Below are 26,559 nucleotides of genomic sequence, written 5' to 3' on the forward strand. Positions count from 1 at the left end.
GAGAGGGATCAAATCTCTCGAGATGCAAACATTTCCTTAAGTTTTGCACTCAAGAAAGACGTTTTCACCTCGAGATGTTGTATCCCTCTCAGCACTTGATAGATCCAGGGTTAAGATGGATCTATATGATATCTATATTTGTATCTATGTGTCTCTTTCGTATTCCCTCTCTCTATCTCACCCCCCAAAAATAACACACTCTCTCTCCATATCTATCTCTCTCTATCCCTCCTATTCCTCTCCCTTTCTCTCAAATTTCTCTCTTCCCTCCCTCTCTCCTCTCTCCCTCACACTCTCTCCATATCTCCCTTGTCACCCCCTCTCTCTCTCCACCTTTCTCCCTCTGTGTCTTTCTTCCTCCATCCCTCTTTCTCCCCCTCCAACTCCATTTCTCTCTCTCTCTCTCTCTTCCTTCCTCTCTTTGTCATTCTCTCCCACATCCCTTTGTCTCTCTCCCCCCATCACTCTCTCTCTCTCTCTTTCTCTCTTCCCTCTAACTTTGTCACTATCTCCCCGAAGCAACAAAACTGTAGCTTGATGATTTTAAAATGTAAAAATACACAAAGGTATTTATAAATAATATTTTATTAATATATATGAAAATGTACAAGAGATGTTGAATGTTGCAATGAAGGCTCGCGTATATACCTAGGCAGGTGCCCCTTGATGACTGGTCATGTCTTTTTAGACATGCATTTTCATTAAACTAATGACTTATTAAAATAATCACTACTTTGATTATTATTTACATTTATTTTATTTGTTATGAATTATATTCATAACATTGTCTCTTTCTTCAAAAAGCTTTGTCCTCAAAGCTTAATTGACGACAATTTCTTTCACCTTGCCTACTCATTCTAGCATGTGTAAGTGGTATTGTTGAACTTAATCCATTTTCTTTTCACCCTTTTTTTATTTAATTAAATAATAATGATTTTATTATTATTATTATTATTATTATTATATTAATTTATATAATAAATTTAATTATGTGACCTTGGAAAACTTTATAACTATTTAATAGATGGATATGTATATAATTGAAAAGTTGGATTGTTGACCCAAGGGTCACACTATTTGATGCGACATTGACCACGTAACAATAACAGCAGACAGTGATTCATAATGGTAACACGATGGCGGAGGCAGTGGACGTGAGCGGGATGTTGTCAGGTAGTGCAAAATTTACGTCGCTGACAGCGTGGTCAACCACTATAATTTGGCACTAGTTGTTCAGGATGGATGCTAGCATAGGAAGGACCAGGAATTAGTGTGAATGGGATAAATATGATTGATACTCGATGGAGGTGGACCAGTTCCAATAATCGGTGGAGCTGAATAAGGGCTCAGCACGATAATCATCGACAATACCATATGTATGTTGTCTTATGAGGATCATACTGAAAGTACCAGACTGAGATGTCATAAACACTTGCATTGTTGTCAACAACGTGTTTATAGGACCTGTCGTGGTGGAGATGCCAACCCTGAGTTTACAGTGGGAGTACTGAGAGCCACCAGCCCCTCCAAAATATCTCTACACCTTAACATGATCTTTTGTCCCTGGCACTGAGATATCAACAATTTCATCCAGAGCTTCACACTAGAGTTGCAATTCCTTCTTCACAATGTGCATCATATGCAGTGGAAAAAGATGTCATAGATTTCCTTGTTGAGAATAACCAGACACTATTGACTGGCAATCGCCATTTTTGACATAATGAAATTACATTAGTTGTTGAATAAGACCATGGTTTTCCTGCTCCTAGTTTTATTACAGATGTTACCACCGCATAATCTTGAAGAGATCGCTGCCCACGGTCCCCCAAAACAAGAGTAACTAATTCCATTGATATGCACATACAAGTTTTATGAAGAAAATCATTGAACTCTTTTTATGTTTTTGTTTCCTGAGCATCCCATGTCTCTTGTACTATCCGACCAAGAACAAAGACACCAACAACTGTATAGATATTTGCGTAGCTCTTTTGGCATATGCTCCACCTTCATGACCAACATACATATAAAGAGACCATGAATGATTCAATGAAACCTCTAAGGTACCCTTGCCATTTGACATCATTTCAATCATCTTTGTCCTGATCTCTTGGTCAGATTTCTCATTTACAAACTTGGGATAGAAAGTAGCATGAACTTGAGAACAAGCAAAATCCTACTTGTCTACCCCGAAACCTTCCACAAAAAGGCCCTTAAGTACCTGCCCTTCTTCAATTGGATTGTTGTTCAATACAGTGTCCACATTCTGCCCAAAAGCTATTGATAATGGTTTTTCCCCAACTTGTGCAGCACCACTGCTACTAGAACTTGAGCTTTCACCCATCGCTATCATTGATGGTTTTCCTTGATCCCCATTAATAGCTTCAAATTGCTTGGTTGTTTCATTACTGCCCATTACTTCTAAATCAATTGATGCAAGGGAGTCTTCAAAATATGATACTGAATCATGCTCTTCATCATTACTCTCGTAATTATGATATCCAGGTTGTCTTTGCACAACCAGTGGACTAATTTTGGATGCATTTGGCATTACTCCTTCAGAATCCTCTTCATTTTCAACTATTACAGATGAGCTTCTTGACCTTGTTATTGAATGATATCCATTATCAGGACTAGCACTAATGGTAATCTCATTTCATGTATAAGAGCCACTATGGGATTGAGAATTTTCAGAAACATCACTTTCTTCTTCATCTTTAGTTGTCATATACCCATTTTGATTGCCATTCATGTCACCTTGAGAAGATCCCAATTCAACATGCTCAACATCAATCTCTCAATTAGAACATTCTTCATTGTTAGTTTCCTTCATGTCAATGTATTCTCCCTTTAGACATCATGTACTTTCTGCACATGATTTTTCTAATTTCTGAAACATTTCTTGAATTTCACTTAAATGCTTAATGAATTTAGGGCGAAAACTTAATGGCATATTATGCGACAGATAATGTTCAAATACTCACATGGCTTTGATACCACTGAAGCAACAAAATAAAATTGTAACTTGATGACTTTAAAATGTAAAAATACACAAAGGTATTTATAAATAATATTTTATTAATATATATGAAAATGTACAAGTGATGTTGAATGTTGCAATGAGGGCCCGCATATATACCTAGGCAGGTGCCCCTTGATGACTGGCCATGTATTTTCATTAAACTAATGACTTACTAAAATAAAAACAATGATAATTATTTACATTTATTTTATTTGTTATGAATTATATTCATAAATTGCCTCTTTCTTCAAAAAGCTTTGTCCTCAAAGCTTAATGGACGACAATTTCCTTCACGTTGCCTACTCATTCCAACATGTGTAAGTGGTACTATTGAACTTAATCCATTTTCCTTTCGCCTTTTCCTTCTTCTTTTTTAATTTAATTAAATAATAATAATTTTATCAGTAGTATATATATGTGTGTGTGTGTGACTTTGGAAAACTTTATAACTATTTAATATATGGATATGTATATAATTGAAAAGTTAGATTATTGACTCGAGGGTCACATTGTTTGATGCTGCATTGACCACGTAACGATAACAACAGACATGAATTCACGATGGTAACACGATGACAAAGGCAGTGGGCACGAGAAGGACTTTGGCAAGTAGTGCGGAAGTTACGTCGCTGGCAGCGTGGTCGGCCACTGTAATTCAGTGTTGGTTGTTCACGATGGATGCCAACGTAGGAATGACCAGGAATTAGTGCAAACAAGGATAAATATGATTGTTTCTCGATGGAGGTGGGCAGGTTCCAACAATCGGTGGAGCTGAATAAGGGCTCTGCATGGTAATCATCGATAATACCATATGTTTGTTGTCTTATGAGAATCGTACTAAAAAGTACCGGAATGAGATGTCATAAACCCCTGCGTTGCTGTCAACAACGTGATTACAGAACCCGCCATGGTGGAGATGCCAACCCCTGAGTTTACAGCGAGAGTACTGAGAACGACCAACCCCTCCAACATATCTCTCTACACCTTAACACAATATTTTGTCCCTGGCATTGAGATATCAACAATTTCATCCAGATCTTTACACACAGGAGTTGCAGTTCCTTTTTCGCAAGGTGCATCATATGTAGCGAAAAAAAATGTCACATATTTCCTTGTTGAGAATAACCAGACACTATTGGTTGGTAGCGTCCATTTTCGACATAATGAAATTACATCAGTTGTTGAATAAGATTGTGGTTTTCCTTCTCCTGGTTCTATTACAACTGTTACCACCACATAATCTTGAAGAGGTCGCTGCCCATGGTCCCCCAAATAGCAGTAACTAATTCCATTGATATGCACAAACGGTTTTTATGAAGAAAATCATTGAACTCATTTTGTTTTTTTGTTGCCTAAGCACCCCATGTCTCTTGCAAGATCTAACCAAGAACAAAGACACCAACAACTGTATAGATATTTCTGTAGCTATTTTTGGCATATGCTCCACCTTCATGACCAACATACATAAAAAGAGATCTTGAATGCTTCAATGAAACCTCTAAGGTACCCTTGCCATTTGACACCATTTCAATCATATTTGTCTTGATCTCTCGGTCAAATTTCTCATTTTCAAACTTGGGATAGAGAGTAGCACGAATTTGAAAACAAGAAAAAGCCTGCTTGTCTACCCCGAAACCTTACACAACAAGGCCCTTTAGTGACTACCCTTCTTCAACCGGATTGTTGTTCAATACAATGTCCACACTCTGCCCAAAAACTATTGATAATGGTATTGCCCCAACTTGTGCAGCACCACTGCTACTAGAACTTTAGTTTTCACCCATCGCTATCATTGATGGCTTTCCTTGATCCCCATTAATATCTTCAAATTGCTTGGTTGTTTGATTAATTCCCATTGTTTTTAAATCAATTGATGCAAGGGAGTCTTCAGAATCTGATACATAATCGTGCTCTTCATCACTACTCTCGTAATTATGATATCTAGGTTGTCTTTGCAAAGCCAATGGACCAATTTTGGATGCATTTGGCATTACTCCTTCATACTCCTCTTCTTTTTCAACTATCCCAGATGAGCTTCTTGACCTTGTTATTGAATGATATCCATTATCAGGACTAGCACTAATGGTAATCTCATTTCCTGTAAGAGTCACTATGGGATTGAGAATATTCAAAAACAGCACTTTCTTCTTCATCGTTAGTTGTCATATACCTATTTTGATCATCATTCATGTCACCTTGAGAAGATCTCAATTGAAGATGTTGAAGATCAATTTCACGATTAGAACATTCTTCATTGTTAGTTTCCTTCATGTCAATGTATTCTCCCTTTAGACATGTAATTTTTGCACATGATTTTTCTAATTTCTGAAACATTTTTTGAATTTCACTTACCAGTTTAATGAATTCAAGGAAAAAACTTAACGGCATAGTGTGCGGCATATAACGTTCAAAGACTCGCATGGCTCTGATACCACTGAAGCAACAAAACTATAGCTTCATGACTTTAAAATGTAAAAATACACAAAGGTATTTATAAATAATATTTTACTAATATATATGAAAATGTACAAGTGATATTGAATGTTGCAATGAGGGCTTGCATATATACCTAGGTAGGTGCCTCTTGATGACTAGCCATGTCATGCATTTCATTAAACTAATGACTTATTAAAATAATCATACTTTGATTATTATTTACATTTATTTTTATTTATTTTAGTTGTTATTAATTATATTCATAACACTCCCTCCCTCTCTCCTTTTCTCTCTTCCCTCCATCTTTGTCTCTCTCTCTCTCTTCTCATCCCTCTCCTGTCACTCCCTCTCTCTCCACCTTTATCTCTCTATGTCTTTGTCCCTTCCTCCCTCTCTTTCTGCCCCCATCACTCATGTTAAAAAAAATACAATAATGAAAACCTTAAAACAATCATGTATTATCTCTCCTCTATTATTGTTAGTCAATATGCTTGCTCCGATCACTTGGATCGTTATGATCTATGCTTATTCTTAATAATATTATTTATATTATATAAATTTCACATTTTTATATATAAAAGTATTCTTACTTTTAATTTGATTAAAATCTTGATTTAATTTCTAGAGGAATCTTTTTAGTAGTCGTGATAGAGGGTTTAAATATATCTCAAAAATAATTATAACCTTTCTCCTTCTAGATTTAATTTTAAAAATGTTATAAAATTAAATTAAATTAAAATATTTATAAAATAATTTATGTTTTCTGAGTATGTAGTATTGATAAACCATGGTATTGGCCCATGGTATTGTAACAAATCTATTTACATGTTAATAATATATATAGTGAAGTGGAGGTAAATATCCATGGTTAAGAATCTTGTCATATTATAAAATATTTTGATTGTGAAACAAGTTATTGTTTTTGGGCATGTGTTATTGCCAAGCCATGGTATTGGCCCGAGGTATTGTAACAAAGCCTATTCACAAGTTAATCACAAAATCAAAGTATAAAAATTTGACTTTAACTTCAATATTTTATTATTAATTGAGTCAATATGTAAATGTTTACGACTTTATATTACTTTTAACTTTTTGTTTATTGCTTTACTTTATGTTATTTTTCTTAATTGAGCGGACATAAATTTTAAATGTTCATGTTAAATGTTACATGTTAAACACTTATGCTTGGCATCTACCCCATACTGGGCTGTAGAGATACATTTACACTTGACATGTCCCCCAAGATGTTAAACATTTACGCTTGACATGTCCCCCGTATGGGCTGTAGAGATGTTAAACATTTACGCTTGACATGTCTCCCATATGGGCTGTTACACTTGACATGTCCCCATATGGGTTGTAGAGATGTTAAACATTTACGCTTGACATGTCTCCCATATGCGTTGTAGAGCCGAAAGGTGTTGTAGAGATGTTAAATGTTTGCAGCTTTATATTACTTTTAACTTTTTGTTTATTATTTATGTTATTTTTTTTTTAATTGAAACTACATAAATTTTAAATGTTTACATTAAATGTTACATGTTAAACACTTACACTTGACATCTATCCCATATTGGGTTGTAGAGATGTTAAACATTTACTCTTGACATGTCCCCTACACTGGACTGTACTGCGCTGTAGAGACGAGAGGTGTTCTAGAGATGTACTGCGCTGTAGAGCCAAGAGGTGTTGTAGAGATGTTAAACATTTACTCTTTGACATGTCCCCTATACTGGACTGTAGAGATATCTCAGCGCAATATTTACTCTTTGACATGTCCCCTATACTGGACTGTAGAGATATCTCAGCGCATATCTCAGCGCAATATTTACTCTTTGACATGTCCCCTATACTGGACTGTAGAGATATCTCAGCGCAATGAAGAGAAAAAATAAAGTGAATGGAAAAACTATATTGGATTAGCCATGCCCTACTACATAAAAGTGGCTCTTCTATATCGTTCAATATCGCAATCGTAAATTCATGTATTAGTGTTTTTTATTGCCTAAAGATGCCCCAACAATAACATCTGTGTCTCCGACTTCCCCTAATCCGTGCAATAACTTCATATTTTCTTAATATTTGCAAATCCATCCAGCATATTTTGAGATATTATAAGAGAGTTTTACTTTCAACAAGATACTTGTGCATCCAAGGAGAGTTTAAACCATTCTAAAGCAACATGGCATTATCAACAACAGAAGTCTCTCGAGCATCAAGAAGAGTTTAACCCATTCTAAAGCAACATGGCATAATTTACTGCAAGCCTTCATGTAGATAGAAAATTACAAAGCATAGTGGGTTAGTCCAAATGGCTGGGTGCTATGAATCGCAAATAAGAGGTCTCCGATTCAACACACTAGGCTGGGTATATGTCGATATGTCAAAAGTCAACATCACTGCCAGGTCAGTGGTACCATAGTCTACGTTGACGATTTACCCTGGTTACGACTCATTGACGGGCAGTAGTACCATAGTCTACGTTGACGGTTTACCCTGGTTACACCTCATTGACGGCGGTAGTGTCTCTGGATTACTTACGCACGGTTGCATGGGGTTAAAGGAAAAAGATAGAAGATCACAAAAACTAGTTAGCAAGTTATGACGTCTCGTATGTTCTGAACAACACTACCATATACACAATAGTTTAAAGTTCCTATAATAATTGCCTCACTAATGAATGTAACATTCAAAGACTGCAAGTGAAATATGTTAAAGAAACGATCTATTCCTTTTTTTGAGGCTGAGAATGTACCTTAGTTTTGTATCTGTTACTCAAGTTTTCTTTATTTTAAAATCAGAATGCCATGGTTAAAGCCTCGTAATTACTTGTAATCAGTTGACACAATATTATTATTTTATCTTACAGAAAAAAATTAACAGAGAAAACACAGATTGCGTGAGAAAATGCCATTTTTGCTTTCCAAACATCTTATTTCAATTGAATTCATGGAAGGTGGTAGAACCAAGGAAGAATTCCTCAATAGATGAAACAATTGTACGCTGTCTTTTAGCCTCCGTGGCTTAGATAAGTTATGTTTATCTGGATAAACAGACATGCAAACACATATCTAACAAAGTCACTGAAAATGAAAGGTCAAACTTTCTTCGCCTGCATAAATATTCCTCAAATTTCCTACATTTTGTTTTAAACATGTAGCAAGAATAACCTCAAAACGCCTTCCACTGATGAAGAGGAAACTGCTGATTTTTTCTAAACAAAGAATGTCATCAGAGAACACTGATTTTGCAACTATTTCCCGAAACTTGTGCTACAAGTTAACTGGTAGGATAATCGGAAGAAAATAAGGGAAACATAAACTTAATCCACGGGGCAATATAAAATTTGGATCATAACTGTTTGTCTCCAAATAATCAAACTGAAATGCCATTATTTGTAATTTTCAAAACTTGTTTCACCAGAGCACTCCTTTGTTGTTTAGCCTCATAGGCCATTGACGCAACCTGCAAAAAAATGTAGTATCCATAAGCCAAGCTCAAATTAATAAATAATCCATCCCATCTAGAAATTTCTCCTAAAACTAAGTATTAATTGCAGTTATTTTTCTCCCCACTCATTTAACCTTGGCAATTTACTAAACCATAAAACAGAAATTATTATTATAGGACCATTTGACCATCTAGAGTAAAATACCAACGTTGAAAATGATGTGAGGCATACATGCTGGAGATGAAGGATCAATGATTAGATATTTCTAGAGCATAATCTTTAACCAAATCCACTAACTCCAAGGAAATAGAGATGGCTCTAGGCTCCCTGCCTTCACAAATTTGCTCTTCTCAATTATTTTTCTTACATATTTACAATAGTAATGTTGATGTTAAATTATATGGGTTTTTGCAATACATCGCCGGTGAAGCATGATGTAAACTTGTCCCACTAACCCCTTTCAGTTATAATAGGCATCAATTAAAATTTATTCCTTATAATTGTATCTTTGCATTAGCCATGTTACAGACCAGTTGCACACTAGCTGCCCTGTTTCTATAAAATGTGTGTGCTCCATCACACTGCAACTATACATATACATGCACATTTATACGAAATGGTAGTCAATGACTCAATATGCAATGCACCCTACTCTGTCTCAATAATTGGAGATGCATCCATTATATTGGTTACACCTCTCACCTGATGGGATGAACATGCTCATCCAAAACCTTCCATGGGCCATGCCCTCACGACAAACACAACACTGGCTCATTAATCGGAGACAACGCTCCTATAGAATATCCATCATCACTCCTAAATTCAGCGAAGGGTAATTGATAACACCGAGGGGTGAAGATATTGCATATGGCTAATTCACCTAAATAATTGCACTCGTGGATAGTATCATGTAGATAATCTTCACTTGACGCCATGTGTTGAAACTTGATCCATTATATTGATTAAATAGTTTATGAAACTTACAATGCTTATCTAATTTTCTATGTTTCATTGAGTCAGCGTTGTGACCCTCTTGGGGCTAGCACGCTTGAGCATAAATATAAAGTTACACTCCCTATTTGTACCATCTTATTTCAAATGAATTCATTCAGTCTTTTCCGAAGGGAAATTCTAGAGAATTCATTCATCATATTTTGCTCCATTTGTGTGGTTAATTGCTTTTGGTTGTGGTTGACCTCTCTTGGATGAAGATATGGTATGTGAACATCTTTCTTATGATCTATATCAAGTGCTGTTGCAAAATCTGTTGGCTTGATGATTGAATTGGATTCGTTGAAGAGATAACAGTAGATATATTGTCTTCTTATGATCTCGACATAGTATCAGAGCTTATGCTGAAATGTATACCCATGTAGCATGGACAGCTTCTGTTTATAATTGACGATAGTTATTCTGTAATATAAAATATATTGATTGATAAGAAAATGATAAATGATGAATATTACAATGATGGCCCCTTTTATAAATACCTAGGTAGGGTCCATTTCACTAATGGACATTTCAATAAGACACGTATATCACCAACTAGTTAACTAGTATTTATTATGTTTATAACAGTTCATTCCAATAAGAGGTTGAGCATAATATCCAGATTGTGGTTCCATATTTTGTATCTGTACAGAAACCTCATGGCATCGTACTAATCCTTTGATTTGTTAACCATCAACTGTTGTAATCATGAGATTCCTCATAGGGTATACAATTAGATTTACTTGTCTTGCAAAATTAATATCCACAAAGTTGTGTGCACTTCTAGGATCTAGTAAGATTGTGATATTTTTACCTTTAATGCTCTCCTTAAATTTTAGGGTCCTTGCTTCCATCTTCCCTGTAATTCTGCAAGCAATATCATGACTCTTCTATCCTCACTGTAACTGATGGTATCTTCAATGAGGTGGGGTATAACATTTTTTAAGTGGTTACACTTCATCATGTTGGACACTAACCTTGTTAATGTTAGAAAATCAGAAAGGCAGAAAGATTTTCTTATCCTGATAATTCTTGTGATGTATTTGATTTCTTTTATGTCTTCTTTTATCTTCTTATCATCAAGCAACTATCAAAACCAAAAGCATGAATATCAAGACAACAAGTGACACAGTATGTAGGCTCTCAGCCAGGGCAAAACCCCTCTTCTACGAGAAAACCCTAAAATTCTCTTCTCTTCTTCAAGAACCAAATCAAATGAGACAACCAAGACCCTTTGACCAAGACAAATATCTCCTCCAAACCACCAAGTCAGCCTCCCAACAAAGTTCTTTCAAGATGACAAAACTCTGCTTCTAGTCAACAAAAGTCAACCCTCTTCAATCCTGCTTCAATCACATAGTTTTGCCCTCCTGCATTACAATTTTGGCCTCTACTGCAGACTTGCAATTTTCAGCCCTCCTGAAAGTCAAAATTTTCACACGTGTGAGTCAAAACAAGAGGAAATCAGCCTTTCTTTTCTTCGCTAGGGCTTTCCTTTCTTCTACAAGCCTTTTTCTCTTCCTTTTTCTTGCCTTCACACTCCTTGGGATCGCAGATTGAATCTTGCTTGGATAGATTCCACAATAGGTCGAATTGCACTTCTATGTATAGTCTTCGTGGTCAAATCCCTTCAATGAGGCTGACTTGTTAAGAGGAGAGGTCGACTTGGTGGAGGAGGCTTAAATTACATTTTTGACACAAAAATAATTTTCTTCCTTGATACCATAAGCCCAAGAAGGATCTAAAACATAAGGGTAATGACAATGACTCATGACTCAACCCTAGGAGCACACAATGGGTGCTTAGATCTAGAAACATAATAAAATGAGCATGAAACCCATGCTTTATAAAAAATAATTTTTCTTTGACCTTTACAATCATTTTTCTTTTCTTTTGAAAAATACAAATGAATGACATCATGTCATGAACTAAACAACAATTATGAAAACTGATACTAGTTACATTTTCAACTCTCCCTCTTAACTAGGGAGGTATTCATAATTGTTCAACCGATACAAGGATGACCTCAATTTGAAGTGTTCCAAGAAGAGTACAACAACATATACACTGCTAGATACCATCAAGGCCACAAACTACGAAGGTATCAATCAAGTGTCATCAAGGTTCCCTGCCAAGACACTAACTTAACAGGGACTAAGGTGTCATCAAGGCAACTTGCCACTATAGGTACTCTCAGGTTTCAACCCCGATATCAATCCAACAAGATATAAATACCATCTAGGCCTCCATGCTGAAACACCAACCCTCACAGGGATCTTGGTATCATCAAGGTCAACATATCAACACTAAAATAGAGCCCCATATCATCAAGACCAAGATACCCTCCCATACTAGGAGCTAGACATCATCAAGGCCAAACTATCACTGAGATCTCAATACCAACCAAGCCAAGAAGTCCTTAAGTACCATCATATGGGCACACAGCCTATGATACTCCTCTCTCCTTCTCAACCAAATCAAAGATATCACCAGTCCAAGCATGCTTATCAAATATTCAAACTTCTCAGGGAGAGATCAACACATCAGCTACTTGTTCATTCATTAGAACATGTTGTAGCTCCACGACCCCAACCAATATCAAACTTCCAATATATTGGTTCTTATTATCAATATGCTAGTATAAAATCTGGGGTCCTCAACCATTTTGATGTTGCTTAATTCATCATAATATCCAAACAAATCTTGACGGAAGCTTCCTTTTCCAACCTTTCAAGTGTTAGTTTTTGTAGCATCGGATGGTGTTCTAGTGTCAAGACTTTGTAGAGAGGCTAAAACACATGAGTTCTCCAAAACCCAGAAATCGTTTCTGGAAATTCCACCTAGAGATGGCTCAATAAAATTAATTGACCATAATTAAAAATTTCCTAAGTCTAACTTAGGAAAAGTGGTTAATTAATAAGAATTAATTGAGAAAGGTGTGAATCGTCTAGAAACTTACACAAATCGACTTGGAGATGATCTCAACCATCGATTATGTTTTAATTGTGGTCGTTGGAGTCCGAACTGGAGATTATAAAAAGAGGTTGATATGTAGATGGAGAAAACAAAGTGCAGATACTTAGTTGCCTAGATAGGTCGAATTCCTAGTAGCAGGAGCAATTCAGCAGTGGAGGTTGAGCTAATGGGTGAGTAGCAGGTGGCAAGAGAGGTCAACAGTATCCAGAGGAAGATTTTCCAGTTCCGGAGAGTCAGATTGAGGGAGTGCGAGTTTTCCCAGAGGGTCTGCGCAAGGACTGCGCAGGCAGCAACAACAGTGCAGTTTGATCTAGCTGGAGGAGCAGTTGATTCAGTAGCTAGTGGACGAGATTTTGATCAGAGGGTCCAGTGATTCAGTTCCAAAGCCAGAGAGAAGCATAGCTGCAAATTTCAGGAGTTTCCAGAGTTAGCATCAGTAAGGCCTACGCAGAAGGAAGTACGAATTGCTATGGGGCCAGTTTCGGGAGCGAAAATCAGTTGTGGGGTGAGGAAAAATCCTCACTATAATTTTGCCAGTGATTCTCTCAGATTGGATCACCAGTTTGGCATCCAAATTGTTGTACTCAATTTTTCTGCTCCAAATAATAATATAAACCCTTGGTTGCTGCAACCAGTTTTCCCACATTGGGTTTTCCGGGGACTTTTGTCCAAAAATAATGGTGTCAATTTTTGTGTGCGCTAGCATTTTTCAATTTCTAGTGCTTTTATTTTCCATAGTATTTTATTTGTGAAGATTGCAGCGTTTAATTCGTTGTTGTCATAGCAATAAAGCATAATAAATTTTACAGTTAGGAAAATTAATTCCAATTGTTGCAATAGAAATTTTCACCTGAAGCAAACACCAAACTCAACCTCAACATTTCTCAAAACAACTGAGTATTTGTTCACAACTTCATCAAACAAGAGTAACCATCAATAGTGCTTTAGCTATTCATCCTTTCTTCATGGTATTTACTACACATCATGCCCTTCCTCTCAACTATGGAGGATATACTTTCCTTTGTCCAAACTTCTTCTCAACTAGGGGGATAAGTCCATCAACAACTTTATTCTTCCAGCTACACAAGCTCTTTTCTTTGCATCATCATATCATTGGAGAACTTCGACCTTTAGGAGTATCAATCTTTATCTTCATATGGCAACAAGGTCATCTTTCAATCAACAATGTAAACTTCAATGTCATCAGGGTTCTTGTAGCTCCTTTTTTCCATCATGCTCAACATCATTATAAGGTCATCATCAAATATGAGGCAGGCATACATCTTTACAACCTTTTGAAAACTATGTACCTGTAAATCTCATCAACAAGTACAACCAAGCACAAATATATATGTACAAGAGCATGAAGCTAACATTATCAATCTAGGTTTATCATGTCATCACAAAGAGAGCTTCTAGGGTTGTCAAAGCTTTAAACAAGAAATTAAACCTTAGATATCCAACAATTAAACCATGTTAGGGTTTCAATCACAACAAAAGCATTTATACCTAGGGTTACACTTTCATGCCCTAGACTTTTACATCAACCTTTGCTAGGGCTTTGTCACAAACCCTAGATATTATCATCAAACCCTAAAAAAAGCTAGGGTTTTTACCAAAGTGAACAAATAGAAAAAGATAGTTATTACAAGGGTTGATTTAATCTAGAGATCAAACATCCTAACAATATAAGAATCTTCATGATTCTAAAGAAAAACCATAGACATGAGAGACATTAATATAGACAAAAATGATCATACCTTCTTTCATGATGAAGACTTGCTACAAACCTTATAATCTTAAACATACAGTTTCTCTCTTTACAAACCTTGAAAATATTTCTTTGTAATAAAGCTTCTTTCATAACCCATGTCTTCCTTTTGTAGACTCCCTCTAAATTTGGCCACAATCCTTTCTTTAGAATATTCCTGTAAACCTTCTTTCAAGGAAAACACAAGGAAAGGATTATAATCAAACAAAAAAAATAAAGCTAAATATATAGAGGAAATCAACGAGGTAATGAAAGGAATAAAGAATACTTATCTTTTGAGAAAAGTAGAAGCTCCCTCTTGATTTTGCATTGATCCAGACATTTTGAGGGATTCCTTCAACTTATCAAAACAACTCAAGAACTTTCTATCAAAACATATTAGATCTACAAACCCTAGGAATCAAAAGAAAGATTAATCCTAGAGTTAATTATAAGAGAAAAAATCTACAAAACCTAAAAATAATGACCTATACTATAGATAAAGGATATACAAGGGATAACATCCCTAAAGACTTAATAGAATAAGTCTTTGACTTCAAAATCCTCAGTTTTGGTCTTCTTTCGAGGATTATCATCAATGGCAATTGTAGCTTGGTCTCTTTCTCTCTTCTTGTTCTTAGGATTATCAAGGCATTGATTCTTATAGTGTCCCATTTTGTGACAATGATAGCATTCTATTTTAGAAAGATCAATCTTCCCATGATTTTTCTTTGACCCTTTAAACTTCTTATTTCCTCCTTTCTTCTTGAAATGAGCAGAGTAGGCATTTGAGGTGGTATTTTCTTCATCTTCTTGCTTTTCTCCTATCAAGGCAAGACAAGCTTCCTCTTGAGTACAGGCAGACCACATTTCTTCAAAGGAGGGAGAATTTTTCCAACTACTAATTCCAGGTGCAAAGGCATTACAAGACTTTGGTAGTCCTAAAAGGGCAGCAATCACAAGTTCCTTATCAGGGATTATTTCATCAACAACTTGTAATTCATCTCCTATATGGGCAATCCTTACAAAGAAGGGAGATACTATATCATCTTTGATCATTTCAACAGTTCGAAGTTCATTACTTAGACTTGCCACTTGTCCAATATTTTTGATTGTAAATAACTTGGAGAGAGCATCGTACTTTTTCTTTGAAGTATCTAGCGTGGATATGTAGGGAATCAAGTTGTCTTTAACTTCATCCACAATTAGGCTCATAGCTATAATGTCATTTCCCTTGTACTTCTCCTCTCCAACATCATCAGTTGGTTCTTTGACTTTTCCTTGTATGAAGTCCAATACTTTATTTCTTGCAAGGATGAGGTTCATCCTTGTTTTCCAGGCTTTAAAGTTAGAAGCTCCTTGAAATTTATTTTCAGATTACATTGATGATGCCATAGATATATTTGATAATGTTACTTTTGATGAGGTTTTATATTGAACATCCAAAAGATTGCTTACTATACCAATAAATTTTTCAAGGAAGGTCCAAAAACATTTGCAAGACCTCCTTCCTTTCGTCAACACTTCAAGAGTCCAAAAATTCCTCTTCTTTCTCCTTAAATCCTTTCTGGAATCCTTAATAAGTAATCTTAAAGTTGCCCTTTTCCCTTTCTTCAACTTAACTCTCATACCATGTTAGAAAATTAGAAAGGCAGAAATATTTTCTTATCCTGATAATTACTTGTGATGTATTTGATTTCTTATTAGCTTCTTTTATATCTTCTTATCATCAAGCAACTATCAAAACCAAAAGCATGAAGATCAAGACAACAACATAATATGTAGGCTCTTAGCCAAGGCAAAACCCCTCTTCTAGGGGAAAACCCAAAAATTCTCCTCTTCTTCAAGAACCAAATTAAATGAGAAACCCAAGACCCTCTGACCAAGACAAAGACCTCCTCCAAACCACCAAGTCAGCCTCCCAACAAATTTCTTTCAAGGTGACAAAGCTCTGCTTCTAGTCAACAAAAGTCAACCCTCTTCAATCCTGCTTCAATCATATATTTCGGCCCTCCTGCATCATATTTTCAGCCTCTACTATAGGCCTGCAATTTTCGGCCCTCTTGCAACTCATAATTTTCGCACGTGAGTCAAAACAAGAGGAAATCAACCATTATTTTCTTCACTAGGGTTCCTTCTTCCTTTGCTAGGGTTTTCCTTCCTTCTACAAGCCTTTTTTCTTCCTTTTTCTTGCCTTTCCACTCCTTGGGATTGCAGATAGAACCTTGCTTGGATGGATTCCACAATAGGCTGTGTTGACCACTACGTGTCAACGACCCATAGCAGTACACCCCCTTTTTTCGCAAAAGGGATAGTGCCTGATCGATGTGTTCGTGTCGTCCAGCTATCATCATCAGCTTATAATGTAAACCCAGTCTGCATGTGTATAATGTAAATAATCTCAGCAGATCCGTGTCGTGTATGTAATTACCTAGGTAAACCTACTTTTCTGGTGACAATCTACATTCCAAGAAGTTTTTTGTCTTACCGATCCATTCTCGAATGGTCGGCAGAGTTTTCCTTCAGCCTTACCGCAAAGCCGGAATGCATTTTGTCATTGGGATCTTAGGGAGTCCTAGTGTTCTAGATCGTGTCTATGTAAAAGTGATTAGGGAATAATTTTAACTATTTGGTAAGGTTATTTTATTACAAATTGCTTGATCTGCTAGATTATATTTGTGTCGCAGAATTGGGTAGTCTGTGAGGGTCTTTTGTAAATGGGTTTTCCCCCTTGAGATGTAAATAATGTAAAAATCATGATGTAAAGTGTCTTAAGGGTTGGAAAAATAATTTATCCCCTCGTAGGTTAACTAATTAAATTTTTTGACCAAAATTAATTAAAATCCTAAACCAGAAATTTAATTAATTCTAGGTCCTAGGTAAATTTAAATTCTCCGAAGGCAAAAATTCGTCGGTCCTTCAAAAATTGAATTATAAGACATCCCGGGACTAAGGTAAATTGATTATTTTGCTAAATTTTAAGCCTTTGGTCCCTGGGGTTAAGTCAAAGTCAAAATTTTGAGGAAATTAATTAAAAATTTTAATTTTTGAAGAATGCATTAAATTGAAAAATTCGAATTTCCTCAAGAATTTAAAATTTCCACTGATGAGATTAAAATAAATTTTGATCCTCATCAACGGTCTAAATTGCTTTGACGAGGATCACTCGAACTAGATGTTGGATGATTTATCTTTAAATAGGAGGTCATTTGTCAGTCAGTGCATCCGATCTTTTGATCGTGTGCTAAGCGAAAAGCTCTCTTGTAATCCTTTTTTTATGAGCAATAAAGAAAGACTTTGGGGTTAGTTTCTGTTGGTGTTACTCTTTGTGGAAATACTGTAAGATGTGTCATTTTCATGCATAGATTTCTTTTTAGCCATTGATGTAGCTTTCTGAAGAGTGATTTGAGTACATGTATCTTGCTCAGTGGCTGGGGTTTGAATGATAATTTAAGTTTTGAATATAATAGCAGGTATCCCTATTTATCTAAATTTTATTATCGTTTTTTCGCTCTATGTTGATGGCTGAATCAAGTTTTGCAGGAAAGTATTGATTTTTAGATCATCGGGCGTTCAGGGAAGTTCTCGGTTGAACCAGCCAACTCCCGATCCATGTTTTCTAAAGAGCCCAGCTTAATTTGATCCCGGGCTTATCATAAGATATTTTTTATGGGTGATGCATGAAGGGTTTTGAACTTAGTACCTCCTTTAAAATTCAAGAGATTTAATTTTTTTGTGCTAAATCGATAGATCTGGCTGTTGAGAGCCTCAGATTATCAGATCTGGGAGCGAAGTTGGACTCACACTCCCTAGATCTGATAGATCTGCCATTCATGTACATAGATCTGTAAAATTATTTTCAATTTTCTGACTTGGGTTTTCTGGGTTTTAGTTTTTTGGGTCATTGTATATATCGTTTGGGTGTTTCTTGTTGTCTTGCAGCGACAGATCTGAAGGAGAAATTTGTATAGAGTCCAGATCTAGGCCCTGGAGGGTAAGATCTGGATCTCTGGGGTTCATCAACATCATTTTAGCAAGGATCATATCCAGATTTTGCAGTCCAAGGGTTTAAATATATATATATATATATATATATATATATATATATATATATATCTGGAAAATGTTATAAGGGTTTCAAAGAAATCTGAAGCAGAAGGATTTAAAATTTTAATTAAGATTTTTGGAAAGTTTTTTCAAGGGGCTTCCGGGCCACTTGTCTGCTGCCTGAGATTTTTCAACAGGAATTTTCGATTTGTTTTTTTGGGATTATTCTGGATGCGTTCTTCTATTTTCTAGGGCATTTCGAAAAAAATTCTAAATTTTTGTTCTCCTTATCTTCGTTTTGTTGCGCGTTCCTTTACCTGTGTAGTTGCTCCTTGTTGCTTGCCATCAAAAGCCTGCACGCAGCAAACACATCGTTGCCCAACCGCAAACGCTCAGCTCAAACCCTCATTCTCTCGCTCCCTCGGCCTTCATCCCCGTGGCTCCCTTTTGCAAGCTCCCACGCATCAATCATTATCTTCCCGTGGCTCTCTACGCTGCTTCGTCTAGCTCCATCGATCTCTTCAACCTGCATTCACAAATCACAACAAACAGCTCTACACGCCCTCATTTCCGCAGCTCCCAAACGTTGCATGCTCTCTTGTAGCTGTCATCAAACGCTGTCATCCATAACCATCCCCATCGACCTGCTTCTTCAAACACTGCTCCATCGAACTCCTCATCTATCGTATGCTGCCATACACACATTCCCACAATCTTCTCCCTTTCAGCCTCTGCTTTTGCGGCTCCCTCTATTACCTGTCCTCTACACGCAGCTTCCTGCAAACCCTCACGCAGTCTCACCCTCATCCGGTGCCTTCCACTCTTCGACTGGTCTCCTTCCTTCGAACCTACAAGCAACCACGTGATTTCACAAGACATTCGACTTTTTTTTGTTTTGTGTTTATATTTTAATGTTTATGTCAACTTAGGGTTAGGCTTCATGTAAATAAAACTTAAGTCACATTCATTAAAACTTTTAAAAATTTCGATTCCGTTTAGTTTTATTTTATTCAATTTTAATTCAATTTCCTTTTCTGATTTTTTTTTCGACTTTTTTTTATTTTAAATTTCATTTCATTTCACCATTCGATTTTTTGTTTAGGCTTTTGCTTTTCGACTTCTTTTTTATTTAATGATTTGACTTTACCTTTTGATTGTTGATTTTGATTTTCATTTAAATCCTAAAAATCTAAAAAAATCAAAAATCAAAACATAAAAGAAATCTAAATGATTAAAAATCAAAAACATTAAAAATTAAAAAAATTCTAAAAGTCTTAAACATTTAAAAATATATATATCTTAAATTTTTGGTGACTTGAGAATTAAGAATGAAATAAATTAAGGGGTTTGCGCTTAAACATTAAAATTTTTAATGTGGCCTATGCCCCATTAAAATTTCGATTTTTTTAACCCGTTGATTTGTTTTACTTCTTTAGTTATTGCCTAAGGAATAATTAAGATTTAAATTCGAAGTTCCTTAGTGTTATTAAATGCATATTTTTCTATGGTCAAGGTGCAATAAATGTTTTAAATTATATTGGCTATAAGAGGAAGTTAATTGTTCTAGCCCTGAATTCCATCAAGTGAAAATCATTTTAAATCTGGAATCTCTTGCATGTTAAAATTTTGGACAATTACACTGATTATTCATGACTGTCATTATTCGTCACATATTGGAAAATTATTCTGGATGACTTGCTTTCTTACTTAATCTATGGTTAATTCAAATTAAAGGCACTGGTCTATAATTATCTCTATCTGGTGGTCGTGTCTGGGCTCCATTAATCCATTCATATGAGTTAATCAAGATTCATTTAAATTCATTAAGTTGTCCATCATTAAAATCTCCTAGAGCCTATGTTTCACAGGTTACCCTCATCCATTCACCTTAGGGACTACCCCCCTTGACTTGTCTAGGAGAGAGTCTAAACAGAGTAAGGATCAAGAGTGACAGCCCTTTCTCTGAGCGTTGCCGCGATGCCTAGACACTTTGTGCGACAACATTTTTAGGTGTTGTTACCGGGGACCAGTTTATTGGGTCTTAGCTCTACGACATTCATCTTTCATCTTTCTAAAATGCCTTAGCTCTACGACATTCATCTTTCAATCATTCATTTTAGCCAGCAACGCCAACATTTTTTGGTGTCGTTGGCAGGGATATTTTATTCTCGGCATTCCAACGACAGTTTATCTTCATTCTCCTCAAATCGTCTTTATCATTTTTGCCGACAACGACAACATTTTTTGGCGTCGTTGCCGGGGATAGAGTTTTTCTATCCTTGGTTTTCTCGACATCATTTTAATTATCTCATCTTTTCTGCCATTCATTAGCCGGTCAAAACTTAACATTTCCTGACGTGATTTAATATTTTCATCGCCCTATCTTTTGTCATCTCATTAATCGTTTCATCTACACTTTTAGCACCTTGACATTTCGGTTTGTTTCTTGTTTGGCTGGCGACTCCACTTCTTTCATTTATTATTTCTTAGACAAGAAGCCCTCCCTTATATCCAGTTGTTTTTGCCTTTTGAATCCTAGAGCTAGACTTATGTTCAGGTGGTGACTCCACTTCTTTCATTTCTTACAAGCATTCCTAATATATGCTCACTTCTCGTTGATCTCTTGATTTTCTTGAGCAAGGGTCTCTCTAGCATCCATTTGGTCCCTCCTTATCCCTTCAAGCAAGTCATCATGGATGATTCGTTTACCCCGTGTCATTTTACTAATTTTCTCCATTATATACCGGAAGAGGCCATTCATAAATTGCCTTTGTTAGCAGGTGGTGATTCAGTCACTGTTATAAAGCATCTGCACAGGTTTTCTCATACAATAATCAAATATTGTAGTTCTCCCCAGTATAAACATGAAGATATCAAAATGTGTCTATTTGCCTTTCCTTTAGAGGGTGATGCTTTGAATTGGTTTAATAATTATCCTGAAGATTCATTCACTTCTTTACAAGACATTGTCAACGCTTTTACAGATAGATATGGTGATCAAGGTAGCTTGCCTTGTGCCCCTAACATTATGCAACAAAATGAGAGGGATATTGTAAAAGATCCAGCTGTCAGTGAAAGATTTCAAGACAATTCTCCATATCAGAATGTGCCATCCATTTGTACCGTTGCAAGTCAAATCCATGACAGTGGGAAAACAAGGGCAAGTTGTCAAATCAGTGTCAACAATGAAAGGGAAAATGATAAGCAAATTATAGAAGGACTAACGCAGATGGTAAAAAATATGGAGCTTAATCAAGAAAAAATTGTAACTGATTATGTCAAGGATATGAGGACTTTGTACACCCACTTGGAAAAACGTGATAAGGAGATGGAAATCATGAAAATTAAACACTCTGATCACGTAACCGACATGCAGAGTCAGCACGCTAAGGAAATGGAAACCATGAAAGCTAATCATGACAGGGAAATTAATTCTATGCAAAGCAAGTTATTAGTCTTAGAGGAAAAGATGACGATCATGGAATTCAATCATTCAAATAAAGTGACTGCCATGGAAGCAAGTTATCAAGAAGAAATAAGTACGATTCAGAACAAAGTATCAACTATGGATGAAGAAATGACCATCATGAGATTCGATTATAATAATCAGTTAACTACCATGCAAGCAGATCATAAGAAAGAGATAAACTATATGCAAAATTGTTTCACGGGCATGAAAGCAAAAAATGATAAAATTATAAAGGACATGGAAGTTGGTCAAATATCTCTTCAGAATAGATTATTAGCCATAGAAGAAAAGCAGGTACCATGTGTCATAAATACAAATGGAATACATATCATTGAAAACAGATGAAAAATAATGGAAGTTAATCATTCTAATCAGATGTCCATTATTTAGAATCAAATAAAGGTTATGCAAGCTAATCATGTCACTCTGCAAGAAAAATTCGTGAAAACTGAACTCAATCAAGTGAAACTAATAGTAAGACATCCTAGAGAAATGGGTTCACTACATAGGAGGCTGGAAGAGAGGATATCACAGGTCCCATCCTCTTGCGAATATCCCGAGAAAGAGGCTAACTCCATTAACGAAGATTTAACTAAGAATGATATGATCAAAGAAGAAATTAAAGAAGGTCAAGTTATTACTCATGACACCTGTGTGACTGATCCATCATTCTTGACAAAGCAGATGCAAAATGAAGAAAGACATGTCACGCATATCTTACATACTTCATCTGAGAATTTTGAAGCAGAATGTTCCACATCGTCAGTGATACAGCCTGCCACAAAGAAAAAGCGTAAGAGAAAGAGAATGAGAAAGCGATTTGATGCATCAGATTGTTGCGAACAGCTTGACTTTCGAATACGAAAAAATCCTACCATATGCAGAATTGGACATGGCACATCCAAGAGACAACAGACAGACTTGCTTGAAAGCAAGCAAGTGCTTAGTATGCACTATATTGAACGCATCTGATGCCATGGGCATCTTTGTATTGTATTTCTAACCTTATGCCCTGTTATTTCAATATTTCATTTTGTAGTTAGATTTGTGTTTTTCATGTTATTAGACTAGTTAGTAAATGAAGAGCTTATATTTTTCCTGTGCTTAACGTTATATGATGATTTTTGGATGGACGCTACTTATGTTATGTTGTGTGTTGCGTGGATGCAGATTTTGGATTCTCACATTCCTTCAGTCTAGTAACACATCCCCAAGTAGAGCTAGATGTTGACCACTACGTGTCAACGACCCATAGCAGTACACCCCCTTTTTTCGCAAAAGGGATAGTGCCTGATTGATGTGTTCGTGTCGTACAGCTATCATCATCAATTTGATCATCATCTTATAATGTAAACCCAGTTTGCATGTGTATAATGTAAATAATCTCAGTAGATCTGTGTCGTGTATGTAATTACCTAGGTAAACCTACTTTTCTGGTGACGACATACATTCCGGGCGGTTTTTTGTCTCACCTATCCATTCTCGAACGGTCGGCAGAGTTCTCCTTCAGCGTTACCCCAAAGCTGGAATGCATTTTGTCACTGGGATCTTAGGGGAGTCCTAGTGTTCTAGATCGAGTCTATGTAAAAGTGATTTGGGAATAATCCTAACTATTTGGTTAGGTTATTTTATTACAAATTGTTTAATCTGTTAGATTATATTTGTGTCGTAGAACTGGGTAGTCTGTGAGGGTCTTTTGCAAATGGGTTTTCCCCCTTGAGATGTAAAAAATGTAAAAATCATGATGTAAAGTGTCTTGAGGGTTGGAAAAATAATTTATCCCCTCGTAGGTTAATTAATTAAATTTTAAGAGGTCCCGAGACTAAGATAAATTGATTATTTTGCGAAATTTTAAGCCTTCAGTCCCTAGGTTAAGTCAAAGTCAAAAAATTTCGGAAATTAATTCAAAAATTTAATTTTTGAATTAATTAAAATGCAATAAATTGAAAAATTCGAATTTCCTAAATTTTTGAATTAATTAAAATGCATTAAATTGAAAAATTCGAATTTCTTCAAGAATTTAAAATTTCGAAGGATGAGATTAAAAGAAATTTTGATCCCCATCAATAGTCGAGATTACTTTTACGAGGATCACTCAAGCTAGCCGTTGGAAAAATTATCTTTAAATAAGAGGTCATTTGTCAGTCAGTGCATCCGATCTTTTGATCGTGTGCTAAGCCAAAAGCTCTCTTGTAATCATTTTTTATGAGCAATAAGGAAAGACTTTGGGGTTAATTTTTGCAGGTGTTACTCTTTGTGGAAATATTGTAAGATGTGTCATTTTCATGCATAGATTTCTTTTTAGCCATTGATGTAGCTTTCTGAAGAGTGATTTGAGTACAGGTATCTTGCTCAGTCGTTGGGGTTTGAATGATAATTTAAGTTTTGAATATAATAGCAGGTATCTCTATTTATCTTAATTTTATTATCGTTTTTTCGCTCTATGTTGATGGCTGAATCAAGTTTTGCAGGAAAGTATTGATTTTTAGATCATCGGGCGTCCGGGGAAGTTCTCAATTGAACCAGCCAACTCTCGATCCGTGTTTTCTGAAGAGCCCAGCGTAATTTGATCTTGGGCTTATCATAATATTTTTTTTTTGGGTGATGCATGAAGGGTTTTGAGCTCAGTACCTCCTTTAAAATTAAAAAAATTTAAATTTTTTTTGTGCTAAATCGATAGATATGGCTATTGAGAGCCTCAAATTATCAAATCTGGGAGCGGAGTTGGACTCGCACTCCCAAGATTTGATAAATCTGCCATTCATGTACATAGATCTGTAAAATTATTTTCAGTTTTCTGACTTGGGTTTTCTGGGTTTTAGTTTTTTGGGTCATTGTATATATCGTTTGGGTGTTTCTTATTGTCTTGCAGCTACAGATCTGAAGGAGAAATTTGTATAGAGTCCAGATCTAGGCCCTGGAGGGTAAGAACTGGATCTCTGGGGTTCATCAACATCATTTTTGCAGGGATCATACCCAGATTTTGCAATCCAAGGGTTTAAATTTAATTTTTTTTTTAAATCTGAAAATTTTTATAAGGGTTTCAAAGAAATATGAAGCAGAAGGATTTAAAATTTTAATTAAGATTTCTGGAAAGTTTTTTTGAGGGGTTTCTAGGCCACCTGTCTGCTACCTAAGGTTTTTCAACAGGAATTTTCAATTTGGTTTTTTGGGTTTATTCTCGATGTGTTCTTCTATTTTCTGGGACATTTCGAAAAAAAATTCTAAATTTTTGTTCTCCTATCTTCGTTTTGCTTCACGATCCTTGACCTGCGTGCTGCTCCTTGCTGCTTGCCATCAAAAGCCTGCACGCAGCAAACACATCGTTGCCCAGCCGCAAACACTTAGCTCAAACCCTCATTCCCTCACTCCCTCGGCCTTCATCCCCGTGGCTCCCTTCTGCAAGCTCCCACGCATCAGTCATTATCTTCCCGTGGCTCCCTACGTTGCTTCGTCCAGCGCCGTCGAGCCTTTCAATCTGCATTCACAAGAAAAAGCTTTGCACACCCTCATTTCCGCAGCTACCAAACGTTGCGTGCTCTCCCGTAGCTGCCATCAAACGCTGCCATCCATAGCCATCCCCATCAGCCTGCTTTTTCAAACACTACTCCATCGAACTCCTCATCTATCATATGTTGCCATACACGCATTCCCACAGCCTTCTCCCTTCCGACCTCTACTTCTGCGACTCCCTCTATTCCCTGTCCTCTACACCAGTGTTGTGAAAATCGCGATAATATCGCAATAAAATGAAATAATTGCGATTTTTTCGCTGTCCCGATAAAATCACGATAACTATACGAAATTATCGCCGGAATTTTTTTTTGCCGATTTTTATTGAAATTATCGCGATAATTTCGATTTTATCGCGATAAAAATGGAAAAAATCGCGGGGCTTCGCGGCAGCGAGGTTTTATAACGTTTTTTTGGTTTTTTCTTTATGAATTCATTTGGACAGTCGCGCGCGGAGGGCAGAGAAGAGTTGGAGACCAAGCTGGAGAGGGTTTTTAGCTAAATCTAAGTGCTTAGAGGAGAAAATCAAGAGGAGACCACCGATTTCTCCATAGAAACGGTATGTGGATTAATTTTTTTTTGTTTTCATTGTTTAAAAACATTGTTTTTGTATGTTTTTCATTGTTTTTGGTTGGGTAACTTGGTATGGGCACCATTTTTCTTTTGTTTTCATTGTTTTTAAAGATTTTTTTGTATTTCTTCATTGTTTTTGGTTGGGTAACTTGGTATGACTATGGGAACCAATTTTTTTTTGTTTTCATTGTTTTTAAATATTGTTTATGTATTTTTCATTGTTTTTGCCATTTGGTTGGGTAACTTGGGTTTGGAATGGTTGGGTAACTTGTGTTTGAAACTTTGAACTTTGGAATGGTTGTTTTAGGTTGGGTAACTTGGATTTTCAATGTACA

General features: G+C 36.1%; 1 protein-coding gene across 1 annotated transcript in view; it reads right to left on the reverse strand.

Annotated features, from left to right (window-relative positions):
- Nucleotides 1-8,463: 8,463 nt before the first annotated feature.
- The window catches only part of LOC149238175 (chromosome-associated kinesin), a 215,609-nt gene continuing 197,513 nt past the window's right edge, over nucleotides 8,464-26,559 (reverse strand). Inside the window, exon 9 of the mRNA XM_089372929.1 lies at nucleotides 8,464-8,920. Within this exon, the coding sequence (XP_089229055.1) occupies nucleotides 8,831-8,920 (90 nt within the window). The 3' untranslated portion in view covers nucleotides 8,464-8,830. The remainder of the gene's footprint in view (nucleotides 8,921-26,559) is intronic.

The sequence above is a fragment of the Pinus tabuliformis genome, chromosome 8 (assembly GCF_031772625.1).
Source record: "Pinus tabuliformis cultivar Carrire ecotype Pingquan chromosome 8, CPIR1, whole genome shotgun sequence".
Taxonomy (NCBI): Eukaryota; Viridiplantae; Streptophyta; class Pinopsida; order Pinales; family Pinaceae; genus Pinus; species Pinus tabuliformis.